At 40.0% G+C, this 22,647-nt stretch overlaps 2 protein-coding genes across 4 annotated transcripts in view; both read right to left on the reverse strand.

Moving 5' to 3' along the window:
- LOC137259754 (E3 ubiquitin-protein ligase Arkadia-like) overlaps positions 1-22,647 on the reverse strand; it is a 284,279-nt gene that overhangs the window by 200,004 nt on the left and 61,628 nt on the right. The gene's annotated exons all lie outside the window — the stretch shown is intronic.
- Positions 1,381-20,809, reverse strand: LOC137259933 (uncharacterized). Of its 3 annotated transcripts, XM_067797585.1 has the most exons (11): positions 20,726-20,809; positions 20,034-20,183; positions 17,770-18,129; positions 17,217-17,283; positions 15,307-16,369; positions 11,648-11,725; positions 11,261-11,380; positions 9,571-10,297; positions 7,657-7,838; positions 6,657-6,731; positions 1,381-5,780 (listed from the first exon to the last, which is right to left on the reverse strand). In XM_067797585.1, the coding sequence occupies exons 6-11, from the start codon at positions 11,706-11,708 to the stop codon at positions 4,714-4,716; spliced, it is 2,232 nt and encodes a 743-aa protein (XP_067653686.1). In that variant the 5' UTR covers positions 11,709-11,725; positions 15,307-16,369; positions 17,217-17,283; positions 17,770-18,129; positions 20,034-20,183; positions 20,726-20,809; the 3' UTR covers positions 1,381-4,713. The 3 variants fall into 3 exon arrangements, with proteins under 3 accessions (XP_067653686.1, XP_067653687.1, XP_067653685.1); XM_067797586.1 differs by lacking the exons at positions 17,770-18,129; positions 20,726-20,809 and having other exon boundaries at positions 20,034-20,292; XM_067797584.1 differs by lacking the exons at positions 15,307-16,369; positions 17,217-17,283; positions 17,770-18,129; positions 20,034-20,183; positions 20,726-20,809 and having other exon boundaries at positions 11,648-11,803.

The following is a 22,647-nucleotide window of genomic DNA, read 5'->3' on the forward strand; positions in this document are numbered from 1 at the left end:
GGATGTGGAAAGTTACATCAGGAACTGGAAATTGTATTATAGTTCGACTCAAAACTTTTCAGAGACACGGTCATGTTTGCAATGCTTACATTCCCATAATGCAATCGTGGAATGTCGCATGACTAGTCAGTTTCAGCTGAATGTACTGATCTAAACTTTCGTTGGTAGTAGAAATTAGACAGTCACTTTGCCTTGTGTGGTTTAAGAGAATCACCGGTATAATTAAAATGATCTAGAGAAGATATTTAACGTGAACATTAGCCTTCACCAAACTGTTCATCATTTGCTTGTCTAGTAACCTTTGTCTTAACGTAGGGATCTGACACGTCAAAAGAACAGCGCGTCAGTTAGCCCTGTGCGAGGATTCTTAATTTAGGTCACAGACATCGTCGTTTGTTTTCTACCATAGATTAATCGAAATTAGGATTAGAAATTATTATATACGGCATCTTTGAAAAGAAATACAGTTCGTTCTACCCTTGCGTCCTCACGCTTTAACTATAATAGTTCAGGGCGAAAGTGTTCTTTATTACACTATACATGGTGGTAGAATGAACTGTATTTCTTAAACACATTGCGTATCGCCTACTTTATTCCTCTCTGCTCATTCCTCTGATGTATATATATTCTTTACAGAATAAACGGCTTTTACAACACTTTGCCTCAGTCCACTTCTCAGCGGCCAGGACCCGCAAAATTTGTAATCAGCGTAAATTTGGGATCATAATGTGTGTTGGCATGAAGTCCATGTTACTGGACAAGTGAAGGTCTAGGGGTAGAATAGGCCTTCAGCAGCCCATGCTTGCCATAAAAGGCGACTATGCTTGTCGTAAGAGGCGACTAACGGGATCAGGTGGTCAGGCTCGCTGACTTGGTTCACACATGTCATCGGTTTCCAACTGCGCAACCGATGCTCTTGTTGTTGATCACTGGATTAACTGGTCCAAACTCAGTTATTTACAGACCGCTGCCATATGGTCGGAATATTGCTGAGTGCGGCGCAAAACGAAACTAACTCACTCACTCACCTATGTTACTGCTAGCATATGAGGTGAGGTTAAATTGCATTTAACGTCGTACTTAAGAATATTTCGCTCACATGACGACGTGCATGCGTGTGTATGTGTGGCTGCTTGAACGTAGCCTGGTTTTATAGAGCCAGCTTACTGAGATGTCATGCCACAGTTAAGCATGAATACCCCTCAATCACATTATACTGACTTGCAGCAGACCAGTCACTGATGACGAGAGCAAGACAGGAAACAACACGAACCACAGCGTGACGTCTTTTGGCATGACGCTGCCGAGGACCTTCCAGCCTCCAGGAGGACGCTCTAACCACTCCACCACTGCAGACTAAACAAACTGGTAGAGAAAACGTTTAACAGAGATCAAGTAACAATCTTTAATGCGTCAAAGGGATATCTACAAAATATCAAAGACGAAAGCGAAAAAAGCAATTTATGTAATTTCTAAATAAATATAGAACACGATTTCATGCGAGATGGATGTAAGTAACCAGAGCTTGTCGCGGGAGATCTAGTTTCGTTGATCCTTAGATTATGTGAGTGTGTTAAGATTTTAAGTCACTTTGTCAATATGTCAGTCATGTTGAAACTAAATCAAGTTGTAGGGTAATAATAGTTGAAAGCAAATTATAGACGAAGGGCAGTAAAACAAGACTATCACAGATATAAGTTTAAAACTAGTAATAATTTTAAAAAAAACTGAAGTAGTCGAACTATAGAAGACTATACAATATAAAAAAACAGGCTATGGATCTGTATGATGTGTTTTAGCGGCTTTTACAAGTTGTCGTAGATGACCAAGATATCTTGTGGATAAAACTATTAGAATAATGAAGCTTAATTCATAACATATCTTGGTCATGCTGTAGATCGCCATCAACTGAGGGCAGATCACCATATCAAAGACTTAAGGGACTTCCAGCGCCTTTGCAACCTGGATGGACCCTTGCTGGATTTAAATAATCCCTCCAGATGCCGGCGATTGTTGTCAAACTTAGCAATAAAATAAATCGACAATATTACTACAATCAAAAGTGCGGTAGATTAGAATTTACATGGAAAGTTTTGTGACTTACGTATCCTCTTGGAAGGACAATAATTTTATTGTACTTCAAGCTCCTTGAGGATACCACATCTAACAATCTAAGCTGCTAATTGAAAACCACACGGTTAGATATATATCTATATACAAAACATATCTATTAACATTTATTATGTATACTTCAATTCTTTTCCTCAAATTCAATGATGAAATGCTAATTAAAATATCTATAAAGATCTTTTGAATGTTTTTGCACTGAATTATTTATTCCTTGTGATGGAAGAATCAAAACAGCAAAGCAGGACATGCTTGACCGTCATTCTATCACAAGGGACATTAGTTTATGAGATCCAACAGCATGGCAAGGTATACAGAGTAAGAACAAAACGTGATATTCTTGGATTGAGTGAGTGAGTTTATTTTTACGCCGCTTTCAGCAATATGTCAGCAATATCATGGGGGGGGTGGGCACCGGAAATAGGGTTGTGATAAGAGGGGATACACCGAATGTTTGCTGGTTACATTAAACAAACAAAAGGGATTGAATTTCTGTGGACTTTGGACATATGTTTGAAGATCGTTTGAATTTATGATTTTTAAAGGAACTTATTGAAGTGGTTCACTCTGTGACGACAGAGTGTCATGCACCCCCTGATCTACCTCGTCCAGGTAAAGTGGTGATCCGAAATGCCTTGTTGGACCCACTGTCTGTATTCACTCTCATTTACTGAAGTGAAAGGATCACCCTCAATGTATTCCTTGCCACTGTACTGTTACTCTCAAGTGAGTTTTTGTTCCTTCGCGAGCGACATGTCTACTCTTCCCACAAACGTTGGATTTTACAATACCATTTCTAACTACCTGAGTGAAATATATCCAAAATCAAAGTTTTTGATAAGGTGTTAATTTTGAATGTCAGTTTTTTACTGATGACTGTGATAGTAAGTAATTTCATGTTTCTATCTACGAATATGTGCCATACTACAGTTGCGGCTTAAAATAAGATCTATTCACTCATTGTTATACCAAGGAAATACATGATCACGGTGTTATGATACGTTTCTGTTTGTCTTATTAATGACAGCAAAATACATTGACAGTTGTAAGTGTGTTAATGGATTCAAAACGATACATAACAAATTACATTAGACAATCTGTGAGTGATATATATTAGACAAATATGGACTTTAAAAAAATCAACAATCCAAAACTTATGTACAAACATCCCGGTTTGAAAGTCATACAATAATATGGAAATACATTAGTGCCCTGATCTAAAAAGGTTCATAAACACAGAAAGAACTGCATAGATGACAATTTACTTCCACATTTATGATGCCGGCATCTAGGCAGAAAACACCTATATCTACGTGAATACATCAACATTATAAGTTGTTCATTGGCCACAAGGCTGAATAAACCGAAACATGGGTCCCGAGGGACGACTGAACAACGTATTTACCTTACCGAACACCTAAACGTTAATTCTTGAACTATTTTAAGCATGGGCATGGGACTAAAATAAGGGGTAATACTGCGATTAGCCAATGCCGACGACGAACACGGACAAAAATACAGTTGTCTCCCTTCCATTGATCTGTATAGGTAATTTCTGTACTTCAGAACTCACATTAGAGATATAGAATTACTGACACAAAGTACCAAATGAGTTCTCTCTGTTCGGCATTTCCAGCGGTAACGCAGAAACTGCTTCTTGCTTGTAGTGGGGTGCATTGAAAATAATAGAACAGCGCTCAGTCAGTTAGACAACGACATTTATATCTGAGGCAAGATAACTGCAAATACATGTTCATATCATGAACAATGGATTTAAAACAACTCTGGACATTTACATTCGTAATGTTTTTCTCACAGACCTGTTTATCCACAAAACTCATGTGTACACATCACAGTATTAAATTCATACAATGATAAGGAAACATATTAGTGACACAAGCAAAATTAACAGCTTATTATTTTAAATGTTCCCAAACTAGTTTTATCTAAAAATATACTAGTTGTTATACTGTCCTCGAACGTGAAGATTACATACCGTTTCAAAATATTTCATACATTTGTTATTGACTCCTCATCACAACCTTGGCTGAAATACTTCCAATGTGACGATAAATGTTGACTCACTAACTCAATTATTTACAGCGCGGTGAACTAGTCTAGTGGTGAAAGTATTTGCTTGTCACGCCAAAGGCCTGGTTTCGATTCTCCTCATAGGGAAAATGTGTGAAGCCCATTTCTGGTGTTTCCTCCCGAGGTATTGCTGGAATATTGCTGAAAGCCCAACTCACTCACCACAAACCGCCATCATAAAGCTGTCATATTACAAGTTGTTAAACAAACAAAGAAACGCTAGAGGACATGTGTAAGGCGTAACAATATGTCACTTCCAAGACATGAGAATATATGGTAAAGGTCAATATTTAGGGAACAGCAACAGTTCTGTCTCCGATTAACAAACGTCCTTTCCATTCCTAGGATAACACCTTCATTATAGGTTTTGCAAAATCAAATTAAGAACTTAGACGGAAACCAAACTGCATTAACTACCTCATGGATTCAATGGGTGATAAGGGTAAAGGAAAGCAGTGCGCGAACCATGTAAATTCAGGGAAACTGTACCCAATCTTAAAGTTGAGCTAAGACAAAATCGTAATCAATGCGCCATTGCAATAAACGATGCACAAAATTTGGGTCTTCATCTTCAAATTTTTCTCGAATTTGTTTACGAGCCTGTTCAAGATGCAGTTCCTTTTCAACCTTTTCAATCTGTTTCATCTCAAGATGCATCATACTCATAAAATCACTTCTCTTTTTTTCCAACGCCTCCACTTGTTTTGCATGTCGTTTTACCTCTTCTTCCAGGTATTTCCATTGTTCTTCCTTCAGTTTGATTTTTGTTTGCAGTTTTTCAAGTTGTTTCTCCACTTCTTGCATTTTCAAACGCTGTTCTTCAACGGCAGCAGCTTCTTGTTTAAGTTTCTCCTGAAGTAGATTCTGTCTCTTTTCTTCAAGCTTTTCTTTCCTCTCAGCTTCTTGAAGGTCAGCTTCACACCTCTCGTACATCTCATTCGTGTAGCCATGGCCACCGTTTTTATCAACCATGCTTCTTACCTTGTCTATCAGGTCTTTGGTAAAGTTCTCCTTTTCTTCATTTGTCCCTCTGTTGTTGACAGCAATAAAACGAAGACTTGCATCCAATAGAAACTGTTTCAGCCTCATGGGAATATCTCCCAGATAGTTGTCAAGTGTATCATCTGCCTCTTCCAAGTCATCCTTCCCAGTAAATACAACAATCACGAATCTTTTAGCTGCTTGTCCAAAGCATTGCAGGAACCTTTCCAGTGTATTTTTGTCTTCTTCGGTGAATCTTCCTATCCTTACGATGAAAAGAATGGCGTGTATTCCAGGAGATGACATCCCCACACATTTCATGACCTCGTTCATGATGTCTTCATCCGATTTGCTTGTGTCACAAAAACCCGGAACATCAACAAGTTGCAAGTCGTAACCAAAGCGTTTGAAGGAATGTTGTTTGCATTTCTTTGTGACAGACATTGCCCTCGCTAATGCTTTGAATATCTGTGTCCCCTTTCCAGCTCCACATATAGTATTCCCTGTGGCACTTTTACCGACTCCAGTCTTTCCAACAAGCACCATCCGAATTTCCCTCTCCAGAAAACCGGAACCTTTTCCTGTGAAGGAGAACAAACATCATCTTACACAAAAGGAAGTTGACGCGGGTTCACAAAGATATGCAGACACTAATCGTTTTGAACTGTTTTGAGAGTTCACAAATTAAGAGATAATAGTTACTATTAATTAGTGCACTATAGGAAATATGTCAGAATTCTAGAACTAGCTCTATGATAATAATGAATGAAGTTGGAACATACAGCCACTGAAAATGAAGTATGACAGAAGCTGTCATGACCGCTAGTGATGGACTATAGGCATTAGATTGTTTTGCATTAGATTAGATTGTAGGAATGTTTACAAGTTGACACTTCAGTCTGTCATTTATGAGACATCTTTCATTTTAATGTTTCATTAATGACAGGAAACAGTTGTTTTGTTTCTTTATACTTATGAGTGCATATCTGAAAATAAAGACCTCACTGTCACTTGACATTTGCTTTGTTAAGCTTTTTTCATCTCTAAACACACAAATGGTTAATGTGTACATGTCAGTCTAGCTGAAAGTAAGATTTCGCAGTCACTTGATACTGATGTTACCCGTGAAGGTTCCGTGGTAGAATAGGCCCATGCTTGCCATAAAAGGCGACTATGCTTGTCGTAAGAGGCGGCGAACAGGATCGGGTGGTCAGGCTTGCTGACTTGGTTGGCATATGACATCGATTCCAAATTGCGCAGATCGATGCCCATGTTGTTGATCACTGGATTGTCTGGTCCAGACTCGATTATTTACAGACCGCCGCCATATATCTGTAATATTGCTGAGTGCAGCGTAAAACTAACTCACTCACTGATACTGACGTTTTCTTAGTTTTTCAGCTCCAGAAACGCAAGCAGTTCTTAGAAAGTATTCGAAATATTATGGCCTTACATACCATAAACAGGCGTTGTCGCTGAAGGGTTTGATTTGGTTTGTGTGAGGTATTGCACATCTTCATCCTCAATCGATCCTGTAACAAAATGTACATATACCTTCTCTCAAACCAGATGAATGCTACAAAGCATCTCACGATATGTTCCCGTATTATTTGAGGTGAACAACTGTCTCGGGTTTTCACGTCTTCATGACAGTTGCCATCTGTGTGGCAGGATATGCTCATGTTCTCGCGATCACCTGGAACACATGCTGTCAACATATGTTATATTATAACTCGCCCGTTAAAGATACGGCAGTGTATTACACGGAGGGTCGTTTAGTATCCTCTATGTATCTCTTTCACTGGACTTTCTGAACCAGAGTCCCTTGTGTTGTTTACTGCCGCACACAGCAATATTCCATCTATATGGCGGCGGTCTGGAAACAACCGCCTCTGGACTAGGCAATCAAGTGATCAACATCATGAGCATCGATCTCAACAATATGGATGCGATGGCAGGAGTCATCCAAGTAAGCCATTCGGCCCCTTTAATCGTGCTTTATGATAAGCATGGGTTGCTGAAGACCAGTTCTAGGCTGGACAGATACATCGTACAGTTGTGAAAGAGCATATACAAACACATATCCATGAGACCCATGATGGTCCCGGGGTAGAATAGGCCTTCAGCAACCCATGCTTACCATAAAAGGCGACTATGCAAGCTCGCTGACTTGGTTGACACATGTCACCGGTTCCCAATTGCGCAGATCGATGCTCATGTTGTTGATCACTGGCTTGTCTGGTCCAGACTCGATTATTTACAGACCGCCGCCATATAGCTGCAATATTGCTGAGTGCGGCGTAAAACTAAACTCGCTCACTCACATATTCATGATATAGTCAGGATTTTACAATCTACATGATTTTGTATGGATGTAAAACTTGTTTTGTCACTTGTGGTCGCAATACTCTTCTGCATCTAACGAACAGAGTTGAAGAAAGCTTCTCACAAATATACCTTTCTGCCTGTGAAAGATCCAGCGTTTTTGTGCAGCTGCCAGCAGCTGGGGTAGGTGTGGAACCTGAGATAATGAAGGTTCTGCATCTTCGTATACAACAACGTAAAGGAAACCTTTCCCTTCAGCTCCCAGATGGCTTTGTCCAAGGTCGCTGAAAGTCTTGCAATCAATATTGTGAATTCTGTAAGAAAAGTATGATGCATTCATAATATGCCATCTCTATCTGCACATATAGTATACACAAAAAATATTTCTCATAATATACTCTCACAACAAAAGTTCTGTTACACATGGAAAATTAAGAAAATAACAAGATAAAAATAAGATGACCCCTTGAGCACTATCTCAGAAGAACTCAATGTTTAACGAAAAAGAAGAAACGAGAAAAAGGAAGAATAAAATGCCAACACGTAACCGTAAGACTGAGGTTACTTGAAAACGCAATAACTTGAGAAAACCACTTCCACGTACAACATGGAAATTCTCGTCATGCACGCTGTCTCGTCAGGACATGGGGTGTAAAACGCAAAGGTGAAATCAGCATTGTCAGTCTTCATAACCATATTGGAGACTTCCTTAAGGCGCCAAAAGTCATGGAAGAGCAAAGAAACAATGCCATTGGGCGTCCGCAGATGGGACCTACCCAAACTGAAGCTGCGAGGGAAATGGGTGTCGGCAGGGCCACAATCAGCCGACTTTGGTCCCGCTACAACATGACCGGAAGAACCTGAGACAGACAAAGGTCAGGTCGAACCTGAGTCACAACCCCAGCCCACAAAGCCTCGGTATATCCAGTTGCTTCACTTTCAGGATCGATTAAAAATAGACTGCTCTACTGCAAACCAAAAACCCTGGGCTGCGCAGGGTCTCCAGCCAACCTGTCAGGAACCGTCTAAGGCAAGCAGGCAATGCAACCGCCTCGAAGTCACCCCCGGCTGGGCGTGACGCTCAGTGAAGAACTGTTCTTTTCAGTGACGAGTCAAGACCAGCAGACCGGCAGGCTCGCGCCTATCGTCGTCACGTTCTCTGCCAACTGTGTGCAAGAGAGAGACAGAACCGGTGGGGATAGTGTGATGGTTTGGGGAGGATATTCATTATGGTGGTGGTACTGCTTTGGTACAGGTTGTGGGGGCACTACACGGCTTGTGCAACAGAGACAAGATTCTGCAACGACACGTTGTGCCGCTTATGAACGTCAATGGCGGAATCCTTCAGCACAACAACGCAAGACCTCATGTTGTACGTGTGTGCAACGAAACAATGTGAATATGTTGCCCTGGTCTGCTTGTTCTTCGGATTTAGCGCCGATTGAACATTTGTGGGACGTCTTGGATAGCCGCATCCGAGCGAAGAATCCACCACCACAGACTTTGCAGGAACTCTTCCAAGCGTTGCAGAATGAGTGGAAGAACATCCCACAAATAACACACCATTCAAACCCTAGTGTCCTCAACGCGCCGACAGTGCATTGCCGTTCTCGACGCGAACGGAGGTCATAAATGCTACTGAGAAATGAGTAGACATGTGGAGCAATCTCGTTTAAATATTTCATGCATCAGTGACAAAATGTTGTCCGATGCAATTCCCAGTTTTAATATCTACCATACGTTTTTTTTATTATAAGGGGAGGAGCTCACAAGCCTTTGCGTAAGTTCATGAATGTTGCCAGGGTGGGGTGGGGTGGGGGGAAGGATATGCAAACCGCTTGGCGAACTGGTATCATCACTCTCTGACAGTGGTTCATGCTCTGTGTTATTAAAGGGTCAATCACTGGAATGTCTGGATCACAGTCGATTGTTTACAAACATCCATTCTTTTAAGAATAAATTTATGATTGTAATGCTGACATCGTTGACGAAATGTTCTACTTACAAAATAACTCTTAATATGTGCTAAATGTTATTAAACATTACCTTGCATATTTGATCAGTTTGTCATCGTCTGAAATGAGCAACGTTCGTCCAAGTTTCTGTAAACGCTGGGAAACGGTGAGAGACAGGACTCGTCCTCCGCTGGCAGGGAACGTATCTACATGCACTTCAGTGTGATCAATGTTCTCTGTCAGGATACAGAACTGTTTATGACTCAAAAACCATAGAGTTTCATCGTCTTCACCACTCACAAACTCTGTTGCTGCCACTGAAGACAGGAAGGCACGGACAACATGTTTATACTTCTGGTTGTCCATGGTCAAGGAATCAGGAATACAGAGGCGAGATCGTTCCTCCTCTATGCTTGCCAGTGATGACTTAAATGATTCCTTCGACATGAGGTCCTTCGTATTTACTAACCCGTATAGACAGTTGAAGGTCACTATCGTAAATTTCCGAACGTTCTTTGTAACTTCTTTTGAGACAGCAGAGTTGTACCTTTGAGTCTGAAGTTTCATATTCTCAGACATGTCTGTCACAACTGAAAACATAACTGCTGGACTTCGCTGTCTGATCAGACACACGTCCATGATAACCTCTCCAGGAGTTTTATACTTCATGTCCATGTTAGCAGTAACAGGGAGAGATTTGGCGATGTATGCAAGACCAACATTGCCCATTGTTGAAAGTTCACTGAGTCTTGTCTTCAAATTGACATAAGCCTCTTCTCCTGGAAAACTCCTGGGAAATATTGCGATTGTTTCTTGGTCTGTAAAGGAAACATCATGTTTCATAAATGTTAACATTTAAAAATATGTAATACAAATTTTTGAGATCTACATGCCTTATCAACCAAACATTTGTTGTATTCATACACAGGCACTTCATGGTGTCGGCGATCATGGTGGGTTTTGGGTAACGCTAAGATCTGTTCAAATACTCCGTGTGGAATATATGATCCACCAACCTGTTGGCCGTGGGTTTCTCCCCTGTGTTGTTGGAGGAAGGGATCCTCATAGTTGAGGGAAAACAGCAACAGTGTTGTTATTGTTGTTATTGTTGTAATATTTCGGCCCTGACTTCACCTAGACGGTTGGTCTAGGTGGTCCCTTTTCAACCAATCGGCTGATCACGCCAAGCCCTGTGCTACATCCATGTACTGTTGCACCAAATTTTGAAACTTATAATATGATATTTTTTTAAATCTTGGCGATTTGTTTTTAACTCCGAATTTCAATACACAAGTTCATGTCTTTTTTGGCCTTGAGTTGTATGCCAGAAGGTTGTGGGCCAGTCTGGTGGAATCATTAACCATTTAATTTTTCTGCTAGAGTACTAGTATATCATGTCTTGCTTGACTGTGTATTTCAACTCAAGAACTTTGAAGGATCTTTTTAACGATATTAGTCCTCATTTAATTATTGCAGTTTTAAAAGCATTAGATTTGCTAAAGGATTTGTAAACAGATAAATATTTTTATTATTGTTAGTTGAATTAGTAACAACTCGGGCGTTAGAGTGCGTACGTAAGTCCCAGAACATTCCCATATGTGCATTTTAATTGCTGGTTAGTTGTGATATCTGTATTTTTACTGTTCTTGATGGCAGATGTTTTACGTTCTCAATTTATTGATTTTAATAACAATGTGGCTGCAATATTGCCGATGTGACGCTACATATGAACTCACTCACTCACTTCATTGCTGGGACACATTTCTAACCCAAGCCCTCACCTCCTTGCAAAACCATGGCTTCAATATCCTCAAGACTTTTCTCAATCTGCTTGCAGGGTGGCCTCCTCTGATACAGGCCCTTTATGTCTACTCTCTCGCAAGGAAGGCCCGTTAGGTTTTCTGTAAACAAAATATATTTAACGGGTTTTTATGTACTAAAAAGTAAATATTTAATGGGGTTGCCGTGGAGTTAAAAATAGCCATGAATACAAATGACAAATGTTGATAAATGTTAAAATATGTGTTTTAGCAAGTCACTAAATCAAATAAAAATGGGACCTTATGGGACGGATTATTTCGTGTCATGGTTTCATTGTTTTTGCAAAACCAGAATGGAAAACTGCGCTATGTTGCAATTGTAAACTAAACGTTAACAAGACAACCTACCATCTAAACATTTGCTGCCGTCTCCTTCAGATATTTCCATGTTAGTTTTCAGCATCGCCATCAGTCTTGATACACAACCTGGAATCAGAAGCGAGATATATATCACCAACGCACACATATTAATCACCCTCTGTTTCAGAACAATGACATCAACAGAAAGGTGGCAGAACGTTCATATTTCTAGCCTGGAGTATTGTCTAATTATCGGATAGAAGATTGAGTAATTGACTACAAAACTACAACAAAATGTAGGCAGTATGTCAGTGTGTATGCTGTGCACCTGATCAACGCGCACACTGTTGCTTTTAGTGGAAAAGCAGTTAATTGAAAAATAAAATAATTCCATGCACGATGTATGAAGAGAAAGTCCCGGCCCCATGTCTGTCTTGAAATCTACTGAGGTTTTTGACATATGTATCCTCTGTAACTGCCTCATACCTGGATGACAACCTCCAACGTTCTTTTCATGGAAGCCTGCAGATACCATCCCGAGGCAATTAAGCCAAGCCCGTATGGGTTTTCAATTTTTTTTAAGAGAATCCTCCTTCCTGTGCACCTATGAATCTTACGCAGCTGATGTAAGAATTTTTGTAGTAGAAATAATAACGTACGAGGGATGTCAATACGTTTTGAGCCTTGCTTAGAAAAACACAAAATATTGGTATGAACCACATTTATTTTTCAGCATAGTTCCCTTGTGAGTCAGGACACTTGTTCTATCTTTTCTGCCAGGCGCTGATGCCATCTCTGTAGAAGGCGCCATTTTGGTCCTCAAACCAAGCCTCAGTAGCAGCAATAAGCTCATTATCATCCTGAAATCTACCACCACGCAAGTGTTTTTTGAGATTTGCGAACAGATGGTAATCACTTGGTGCCAGGTCTGGAGAGTAGAGGGGATGCGGCAAGATTTCGTACCCGCATTCCTGGACAGCCGTGGCTGCAACACGAGAAGTGTGCACTGGAGCATTGTCTTGATGTAGAGGAATACCACGTCTGATCTTGCCCCGGCGCTTCTCCTTGATTGATTGTCGCACTTGCCTCAACAAGTTAGCGTAATATTCCCCATTCTTTGTTCTTCCTTTAGGTAAGTAATCTATGTGGATGACGACTTTGCTATCCACTGTCGCCATTACCTTCTGCACTGATCTGGAGGCTTTGAACTTGAAGTGACATGTTTCCAATCCATGGATTCTTGCTTGCTCTCAGTATCATAGTGGTGGATCCAGGTTTCATCACAGGTTAATAGCCTAAAGTGAAAATCTTCTGGATTCTTGTTGTATCTGGTTAACATGGAGTTGCTTATGGTAACCCTTGTTTGCTTCATTTCATCTGTAAGCATTTTTGGCACCCATCTTGCGCACACTTTAGAGATGACGAGATGTTCATGAAGAACTGTCTCGATGGATCCGTGTGAAATGCCTGTGGTCTCCTCTAACTCGTGGTGTGTGATTCGACGACTTTCCAGCATAAGTCTATGCACTCTGTCAATGTTTTCCTGACTAGTGCTTGTTTTTGGGTGCCCTGGACGGGGGTCATCTTCAAGACTCTCTGTACCATACTTAAATTCATTGACCCATCGTTTGATGGTAGCAGATGAAGGGGAAGACTTCCCATAAACTGCTGAAAGCCTTTCTTCAATGTTCCTCGCCGAGTTTCCTTCAAGAACTAAAAACTTAATTACTGCTCTATACTCAATTTTATTCATTTTTACTGCCGTGAGGGGGGTCTCTTTCTGACAATGAGCTGTTCTCAACTTCTGAGAGTAGGATACCAAAACACATCAGCTACACCCCATGGTTCAATGTCGTACCATAGGCCGTGACACCTCGGTATGAAAAATGCTCAAGGCTCAAAACTTATTGACATCCCCTCGTATGTTATATAGTCTGGCAGAAAATGTTTCAGGATGGTTTTTGGTATCTTTACTTTAAAACTATAAGTGCTATCCGTTTCCAGTTTGGTATGAGGCTTTTTAATTCTTCTACCATTCAGGATTTTAATTTTCATAATGTATCACTCGATAAAAAGAAAGTTGTCCGTAAGAGCTGTCATTATGTCAAGTCACAACAACACCTTACATGTCAAGGATGTTGGGCTACTTACCGGAACAGCGACCCGGTCTTGCAAATAGGCAGGTCACATATCAGGTCCTTACATTATGCTCGGCAGATCAAAATGCACGTGACTTCAAGCACGTGCATTTTGCATAAGTTAACGATGTCAATACCAGTGTAGGGCAGAAGGGATCATCTCAAAATCAAATATGTCACATAATTTATATGATGTTTTCAAATTGCTATGTCTTTTCATGCACACGTAAATAAAGGAGAATTTTGATTGTTTAGTTTCCAATCGGCATTCTTCACGAGCAGCAGATCATCTAAAGAAGAGCAGAAAAATGTAAACAATCTCACTCTCACTCTCACTCTCACATTCTTTTTTATGAATTTTTTTTAATTTCTTCCATCAGGTCTTGGTTTGCGCCGATAGCTAGAACAAACAGTACCGTAACACTGTTGTACCAGACGGTATGTGTTACTTTAACAACAGTTATACTCATCACATTACAATCATATATAATATTTTACACCATCGATGTTTTACCTCACCAATTCAGTTCATTATATCCCACTCCTCGTCTGTTTTACTGCTCTTATCTCTGTATTTCTTTACTATTTCAGTGCGTTCTGACATGCGATATCTTCGTTTGTTTTGTCTCATGTGTTTTACGATGTACCCAAAAAACAGGTATTCTATTTGTACAATATTTTTTATAGAATTGTTACAACTGTTACAAAACTTTTTCAGCACCGAAGGCCATGGGAAGTCTCTAGAGATTTAGTCCCAGGGAACGCACTCACAGTAATAAAACGATGTGGCTCAGAGTTGTCGGCCATACATTTGGGGCAAATAGCCAATAGGCGGTTATTAAAATAAAGCACAACTTGATAATCATCTCCTTGAGAGCTGTGAGATGTCAGCTTACAGATTTGGGAGAGACATGCCCATACCATAGCTGGGAACCCACCATAGGGTCCACTACAATGAACGTCCCTTGGGATTTTAATGCGCCTCCAAACTCTCCGACGACATTCAAATCCTCTTATCGACCAATGGGACATTCTCCAGTAAATCTGACCAGTAAAATTTAAAGTAAGGTATGTGGACTGGTAACATACATGCACGTTTCCTATTTCAGCTGATCCGATGACAAACATACGAATCTGAAGAGCCCGAACACACTGATATGATACTTGCTTGAACAAAGGTCCACCACAATGTGTCATGTACTCTCTAAGAAGTGTTTCAAGGTAATAATATTTCCTGTTTCACCATGATCTTAGTTGTGAACCCGTGAAGGTCCCAGGGTAGAATAGGCCTTCAGCAATCCATGCTTGCTATGAAAGGCGATTATGCTTGTCATAAGAGGCGACTATCGGGATCGGGTGGTCAGGCTCACTGACTTGGTTGACACATGTCATCGGTTCCCAATTGCGTAGATCGATGCTCATGTTGTTGATCACTGGATTGTCTGGTCCAGGCTCGATTATTTACATACCACCGCCATATAGCTGGAATATTGCTGAGTGCGGCGTAAAACTAAACTCACTCATTCACTCACTCTTAGTTGTGAATGGCAACAAATATAACTAGATTACCTTTCGTACCACTCTGTTATTGGTATCCTCCTCAGGCTGTTGTTTTCATACTCATAAGCTTCTGGGCCTTGACTGTCGTAAAACAGTAAACCGTCTACTGCTGCAACAGCAACCTCCAGCACAAACTTTTCTGCCTCTACGACATGGAATGCAACTTCAATAGTCTCACGAGGAGTTTCCAGTCGCTCTCCACTGTATGTCACGATAACAGTAGTGTCCTGTAAAGACCGGAAGATGGCAGCTTTGGTCTCTTGACGAAATCTCCTGTCTTTGAATTTAATGCCAGCTGTTGAAAATGTCTTAGTCTTGTAGGAACTGAATTCTTTATCGTCCTCGTTGATGCCAAGGAAGAACGACCCGCCACCATTTAGCTTAGAGAAAGCACTTATATATCCACCTAACCCACACTCTTGCCAAAGAAAGTCATTGAATTGCTCAATGCTTTCTAAAGTATGTTCCTTGGTAGTGTGCAAACGTTTTAGTTGAATGTTACGCCGTTCATTCACCTGTGGTATTCCCCTAACTAACGTACGTTTGTCTTTAAAACAGCTTTTTCGTTTTAAAAATTGTATGGCTTCATTACTTTGTACGTCGATTACACAGTTGTCAAGCGGTTGTTTTGATTTGAAGTTGAATGTTGTCACAATGCGAGAACCTGTTACATGGATGAAAACAAATTCTTGAAAACATCTGGACTTTTCACTGTCTGCTTTGTTGCCCACAAGCCAATCCTTTTGGTAACTTTGCACAAAGAGACTCCCATCTTCGATCATATCATTCAGTTTCACATCGACTAACTCATGGAAGTGGTCGAGGCATTTATCTTCCTTTTCTACTCCCTGTATGTGGACCAGTACTATACCCCCTGCTGTGTTCCTCAGTGCGGATATGTACTTCTTAAGCTTGTCAACAAAATTCTTTCTCGCCTCTTGTCGTTCCTTCTTATCAAAATTACCAAGTGGTGTGTTTATTACATTAACATCTATATCAATAAGCAACACATTGTCCTCTGGTAAGTGGATATCCTCTATACGTTGCAAAAGTTCGGAGCAGATTTCACAGTCTGCAAGAAAGTACAAAAGTATTTATGAATTACTTAAGCATGCAGTCTTAGATATGCCACTAAGGCTTCCTCAAAAATGAAGTCAAGACCACGGACTTTGTAAATTGGAACGGCTCCCACGGCAGAAAGCTGTGAATACACATTGTAATTTAGTAACCGATCACATGGCATTGTTTATTCATAGCTAGAGGTGAGATTAGATTGATATACATATTGATATACATATTGATATACATATTGATATACATATTGATATACATATTGATATACATATTGATATACATATTGATATACATATTTAATTGGTTATGGTCATTCCATGACATGCCAGGGGACATTCGGGTGGTTTAATTTCTAAATATCCACCCACAACCTTTTGTTTCTTCAAAATAATATGACACTTGGAATTCAGATCCATTGATGACTTGATTATCTGGTTTGCCCACACTTAACAGGAACACCTAGATAAGCACCTGTTAAGCAAACTGTGAGCAGGTTTTGCAACCACAGACCAGTGAATTTTGTGGGTTTCGATACACTCAGGATGCACTCAGTTTGTTTCTGTTTTCTTTGTTGTTGCTTTCGTTTGTTTGTTTGTTTAATGCCGCACTCACCAGACAATTTTGTGATCAACATCATGAGCATCGATCAACTCAACTGAGATACGATGACGTGTGTCAACCACGTCAGCGAGACTGACCTGAAGTTTCCTCTTACGGTTCAGCAACTGCAGTTTCTGGTTTCTTGATAATCGGGTTCACAGTCCCCATACTTGCATAACTAGAGATCAATTGTAACTGGGATCTGCACGTGTTCATGCTTTGTGATACTGTCAGTGGATACTCACGGTCGCTGTCTCCGATCGTCTCATTTGGATCTTGCATGGCGCTACCAGTTACAGTCCATGTCCAGTTCTGTAAACATAGTGAACGTTATAAGGATATGAAGCTGACAAAAGAACTGCATACAACCAAGTCGACAATTAAACGAAAGCTGACTTGAGCATTTCAACCCATTGTGAGATCTGTAGGGAGTTATACATGGATTGAATATTCTAGTGAGTGAGTGAGTTTAGTTTTACGACGAGCGAACGCTTTTTAGTTGACGAGCGAACGCTTTAACCACTAGGCTATCCACCGTCCCTTGAATATACTGTAAAGGTTAATACTCATTGTTAGTTATGGCAAATATGGCATTACTATATAGGACGCTTTCAAACAGATGGCCAACTGCGGTCACAAAAGCAAACACCTCATTCCTCCATAAACAAACAAAACATATGAGTTATTACAGATATTTGTTGTACCACTCCCATGAGGGAGTGAGTACGGTTTTACTCCACTTTTAACAATATTCCGGCAATATCACGACGGAGGACACTAGTAAGGGCCTGACCTTACGCATTGTATCCATTGTATCTTGGTCTTTTGCGTGCTTTAACAACCAGACAACTCCACCGTCTGCACTTCTGTTTGAACAACACTTGACCCGTGAAGATCCCGGGGTAGAACGTTCAAGTTCAAGGCAATGCAAACCCTTTCTGTGTTTTTGGATGTATAATATCATATAGATCGATTCATCCTTATTTTACCTGTAAAAGTGTGCGTCTGCGTGTGAGTGTGATTCTCTAAGTGTTCTTTTTTTATTATTATATTTTTTAATTTTTTTTACTTTGTTTTTGATGAATTCCCATTTTTGAGGGTCTTTAACCACATAGCTTCCCCGTCGCTCCGTGTATGTTAAAGTTAACAGGGTCTCAACTGAAATCAAACAAAGTGCAATTTATAACGTATGACACCTTATGTCGTGGTTGTAAGCTAATTACAGGTTTCCCAAAACATCAGCAACATCAACATCATTCAACATCAGCCCAGTGATCGTATTATAATCTTGCGACATGATTCGAGCCGAGGCTTTACAAAGCAATACAACATGCTGTGGCTTTTGTGCATATCTATGTTTAGAACGTGTATGCACCTTTACCCTTCTCGCTGTATGCCTGAAATAGTGCAGAAGCGACATAAAATTCAACTCAACTAATCATATAATTCCGAACTATATTTAGTGGCTAGGTGTAATTGTTACTCTTCCTTTCTGTTGTTCGTAGTGTTCTTCTACTGAGCTTTTAGTGTGTGTGTTTTTCTTGTGTGTTTTTTAAATATAGCTAAAGGCACACCCCCTGGCGATTCTAGTTACTGCTTAAATATTGCTTCGTATTGACTTAGGAGACGTGATGAAGTTCTCGCCCACTGCGCACGTATCATAACTGTCCTTATCGTAAGTGTACATATCGTAAATGTACATATCGTAACTGTATGTGTTGTAGCTGTACATGTCATAAGTGCACGTCTCGTAACTGTACATATTGTATGTGCAAGTATTGTAACTACACGTACACTAAGTGCACATATCGTAACTGTACATATCATAAGTGCACATATCGTAACCGTACATGTTGTAAGTGCACGTATTGTAACTGTACGTATCGTAAGAGAATGTATCGTAACTGTATGTATCTTAAGTGCATGTATCGTAACTGTACGTATCGGAAGTGCACGTGTCATAACTACCTATCGTAAGTGTACATATCGTATCTGTACGTATCGTACATCCGTCAAAGCATTATATGAATTTCCACTTGGCTTGTCACATCGGCCTTTTGAATCTTTGCTGAAACATTTTAACTATAGTTTGCTCTTACAGCCGTGTCTGCTTATCCAAGCATGGCAAATATGCAAACATATATTCAAAAAATCATTTCAAAAAGGAATCTAAGGTAACCCTAACATTTCACTTTCTGATATAATCAGTCTTCTATAATGTTTACCTTTTTTTGGTGTTTATCTTCAATACTAGCTCTATTCACCAGTTTCATCTCCAATGACAGGTGTATCTCAATGCATTCGAGCAGCAATGTAAACTGACTACAGATCGCAGCACATCAGTAATCACAGATACTACCTCGTTTCTAAAGGGATCTCAGCTGACACATATAGCCTTTCCTCATACCTGACTGAACATCTATGAGCCGCTGGCAGTTTCCCATGGCATGCGACATGTAGTTCAATAGCAATCGCGTGTACAGCAAAGTTATATGACTGGTACTGCTTGAACGTAAATGTTTAAATTCTGTCATTAACTGACCAACCAAAAAATGTTCTGCACAGAATATGAGAATGTGAGAATATGCCGTTTTTGGTCTCCAAGAAAGATACCTGTAAAAGAAGGTGTGGACGGAAATGCCCATCCATTTTAATTCTAGGTCTTTACAGAAACAATATGGGTATATCAAAGTATATCGTTCATATGCTAAGGCGCATGCATCTTTGTATGATTGTGTAAGGAAATACACATATCTGTCGGACGAGTATGCAGTATATTCATCATAATTTCATATTACTAGTGCTCGTGACGATTAGTCGATATCTGCCTGGACAAATTCATGAATAGCGCGGTGTTTATGTGGTTGGTTCCTTGAAAACCAGATACTGCGCCAGATGCTCGCGAAAGGGTCATAAATTAACTAGAGTGTGTGGGTTTTTTTTCCAGATCAGAAAGATGTGCTTATATAATGTAAAACGTGATAAAGAATGACAATCTTACCGTAAATTGCAATCAAATTCCCTGACAAGCAGTTAGAATTAACAAAAACTTCCTTATTTACCTGTCTTTCTCAACATCAGAACTCTTCAGATGTACTTGGTAATGAAGTGATGTTACTGCGCCGCAGCTTTGTGTCAGATAGGTCCAAGTTGTTTCACACCTGTGTTTACGTCATTACGGGTGCGCCTGGTAAAGTATCGCCCTACCACGTCTGCAGTACAGTAAAATGTGTACAATGTATAGTTCCGACTGGATGACAGTGGTGAATACCACTTCAACCGTAAGAGTCTGCTGAATGCGCCCATATTAACTCCCCCACGGTAAGGCCACATGAAACGTATTTCTTGTTTCTCGTCACTGTCTTTAAGTTTCTTATTTTTCTGAAATCGGTAGGCAGGGCGGATTATATTTCTATTTGTTAATATCTTGTTTTGATTTCCTATGCACTCTTAGTCGATACCTGAAATGCCAGAAGCTGAGACAGATATCTGTGGTCAGACGGCCTTTTATACACGAAAATTTACGAGAGCTAAACATACATAAATATAGGGTCAGGTGGTAATGAGGCACATGACAATTTTATGTGACCTAACATATGTTATCATGTCGTATGTTGTCAGATTGGTGTCTTTATACGTTCATGATATATGCAAACGGATGTATAAAAAAGATAGGTGAAAAACAATCGCAAACGACATGAGTTAGGTAAGCATCAACTAAAGTGTTATTGATATTAACATATCATATATTTACCTGCTACCCTCAGAAACAGATGGAACGGGAATTATTTCAAGACAGATTCGCTTTAGTGGATACAGGGCAGAACGACCTGGTTACTTCGCGCTGGCAAATTACACAACGTTACCTTACTATTAATACATTATGTGCCGGAGTATGTTGTTGGGAACTGCTCGACTGCATCATTACAAAGGTTGTAGCCTGTTAGGAAGTCACTAGTGACTAAGCTCAGTGAAGAGTAAACAACATACATCGTTGCAGCTTGACACTACTGGCAGGTTGGCCATCTTCCTTCTTATGGGGCACTTACACCTGTGTGTGAAGAATAAATACTTGCAATGTATATGTGTCAAGTTGTCTTATTTTCTGTGAATGTGAATTGTTGTAAGTAGAAAGAAACAGATAATTTAGAAATGTAATATAATATCAGATTCATGAGAACGTTTTTATGGCGTGCCAGCAGGGGCGATGTCTCACATCTGTACGCCTCCGACTGACGAAGCCAGTATGGCATACTCAGACAGGCAGTTTTCTCAAAAAGATAGTACCTCCCAGACTGGCTCATAAGAAAGTGAGTCAGTGAGTTAGTTTAATTTTACGCCGCACAGCAATATTCCAGCTATATGGCCGCGGTATGTAAATAATCGCGTTTCGACCAGACAATCCAGTGATCAACAGCATGAGCATCGATCTACGCAACTGGGAACCGATGACATGTGTCAACCAAGTCAGCGAGCCTGACCACCCAAACCCGTTCGTTGCCTCTTACGACAATCCTAGGCGCCTTTCATGACAAGCATTGGTTGCTGAAGGCCTATTCTACCCCGGGTAGACCTTCACGGGTCATATCATCTTACATTCATATCAAACGACATCGTCTACTGCTGGGTATCCTGTCGTGTTGGAATCTCTGGTAATACAATGACCATTTGGAGATAACGCAGCACTCAGAAAATCAATCACGCCACTTATCATTCCATACTCCGATCACGAAAGCAATTCATTAGATCGTGCATCCGTGATCTTATGCCGAAGATTTGAAACACCCAAGTCAGTATCAGAAAATTCAAAATAATGTCAAACATCGGCGACGATATTGGATATACAATGTGTAAACCTGAATAATATTTGTTCAAAGGTGAGGATGTTCCGTTTTTGTACCCATGTAATGAGAGAATCACGGTCAAGCATGTCCTGCTTCACAGTATTGATATTCACGTGTGATAAATATTTCAGTGTCAAAACAACTGATCTGTTGAACGTTAATTGCCATGTAATTATTGCATTGTTAAAAGAAATAAATTGTTGCCTAAATTTTGATATTTGTTCTGTAAATAGGAAAATGATTTAACATTATTAGTTAAGATTATCAACTGGGATCGCTGGTGGCTGTATCCTCAGACTGGGTTAAAGTACTGTAAAGTTCCTGTTCCCCTGAGAGGGTATGTAGGTCAAACATTAAATTTAATACTATTGACAATTTAATCTATCCACCCTTTTTAAACGCAGAATATGTGTGATTTTAATGTATGGCGAGATTTGTTGTTAACAGATGAGGAGATGGTGAAAATCCAGCTAGGATCCATGCAGGAAGCATGGTCCCTAGTATTATGATCTACCCTCAGTTGCTGGCAATCTATAACATGTTTTTACATTGTGCTGTTTTCTACAGTTAAATGGTTTGGTTTAATTTCTAGTTTTACGTTTCGATTTATGATAATATGTTGCCATCCTTGTTGACATGTGTAATTATATTCCATTTATTATCAATTTAATCATATTATGGCTGAAATATTGCTGATGTCAGCATAAATCTTAACTCACTCACTCAAAATGTCAACCAGTGGCGTTATAGATATCATGGGAACGGTCATGTGACAAGGTTTCAAATGTGTTTCGAATACCGGACCATGCTCTCATAAAATATATCGTGCCCC

Source organism: Haliotis asinina, chromosome 13 (genome assembly GCF_037392515.1).
Source record: "Haliotis asinina isolate JCU_RB_2024 chromosome 13, JCU_Hal_asi_v2, whole genome shotgun sequence".
Taxonomy (NCBI): domain Eukaryota; kingdom Metazoa; phylum Mollusca; class Gastropoda; order Lepetellida; family Haliotidae; genus Haliotis; species Haliotis asinina.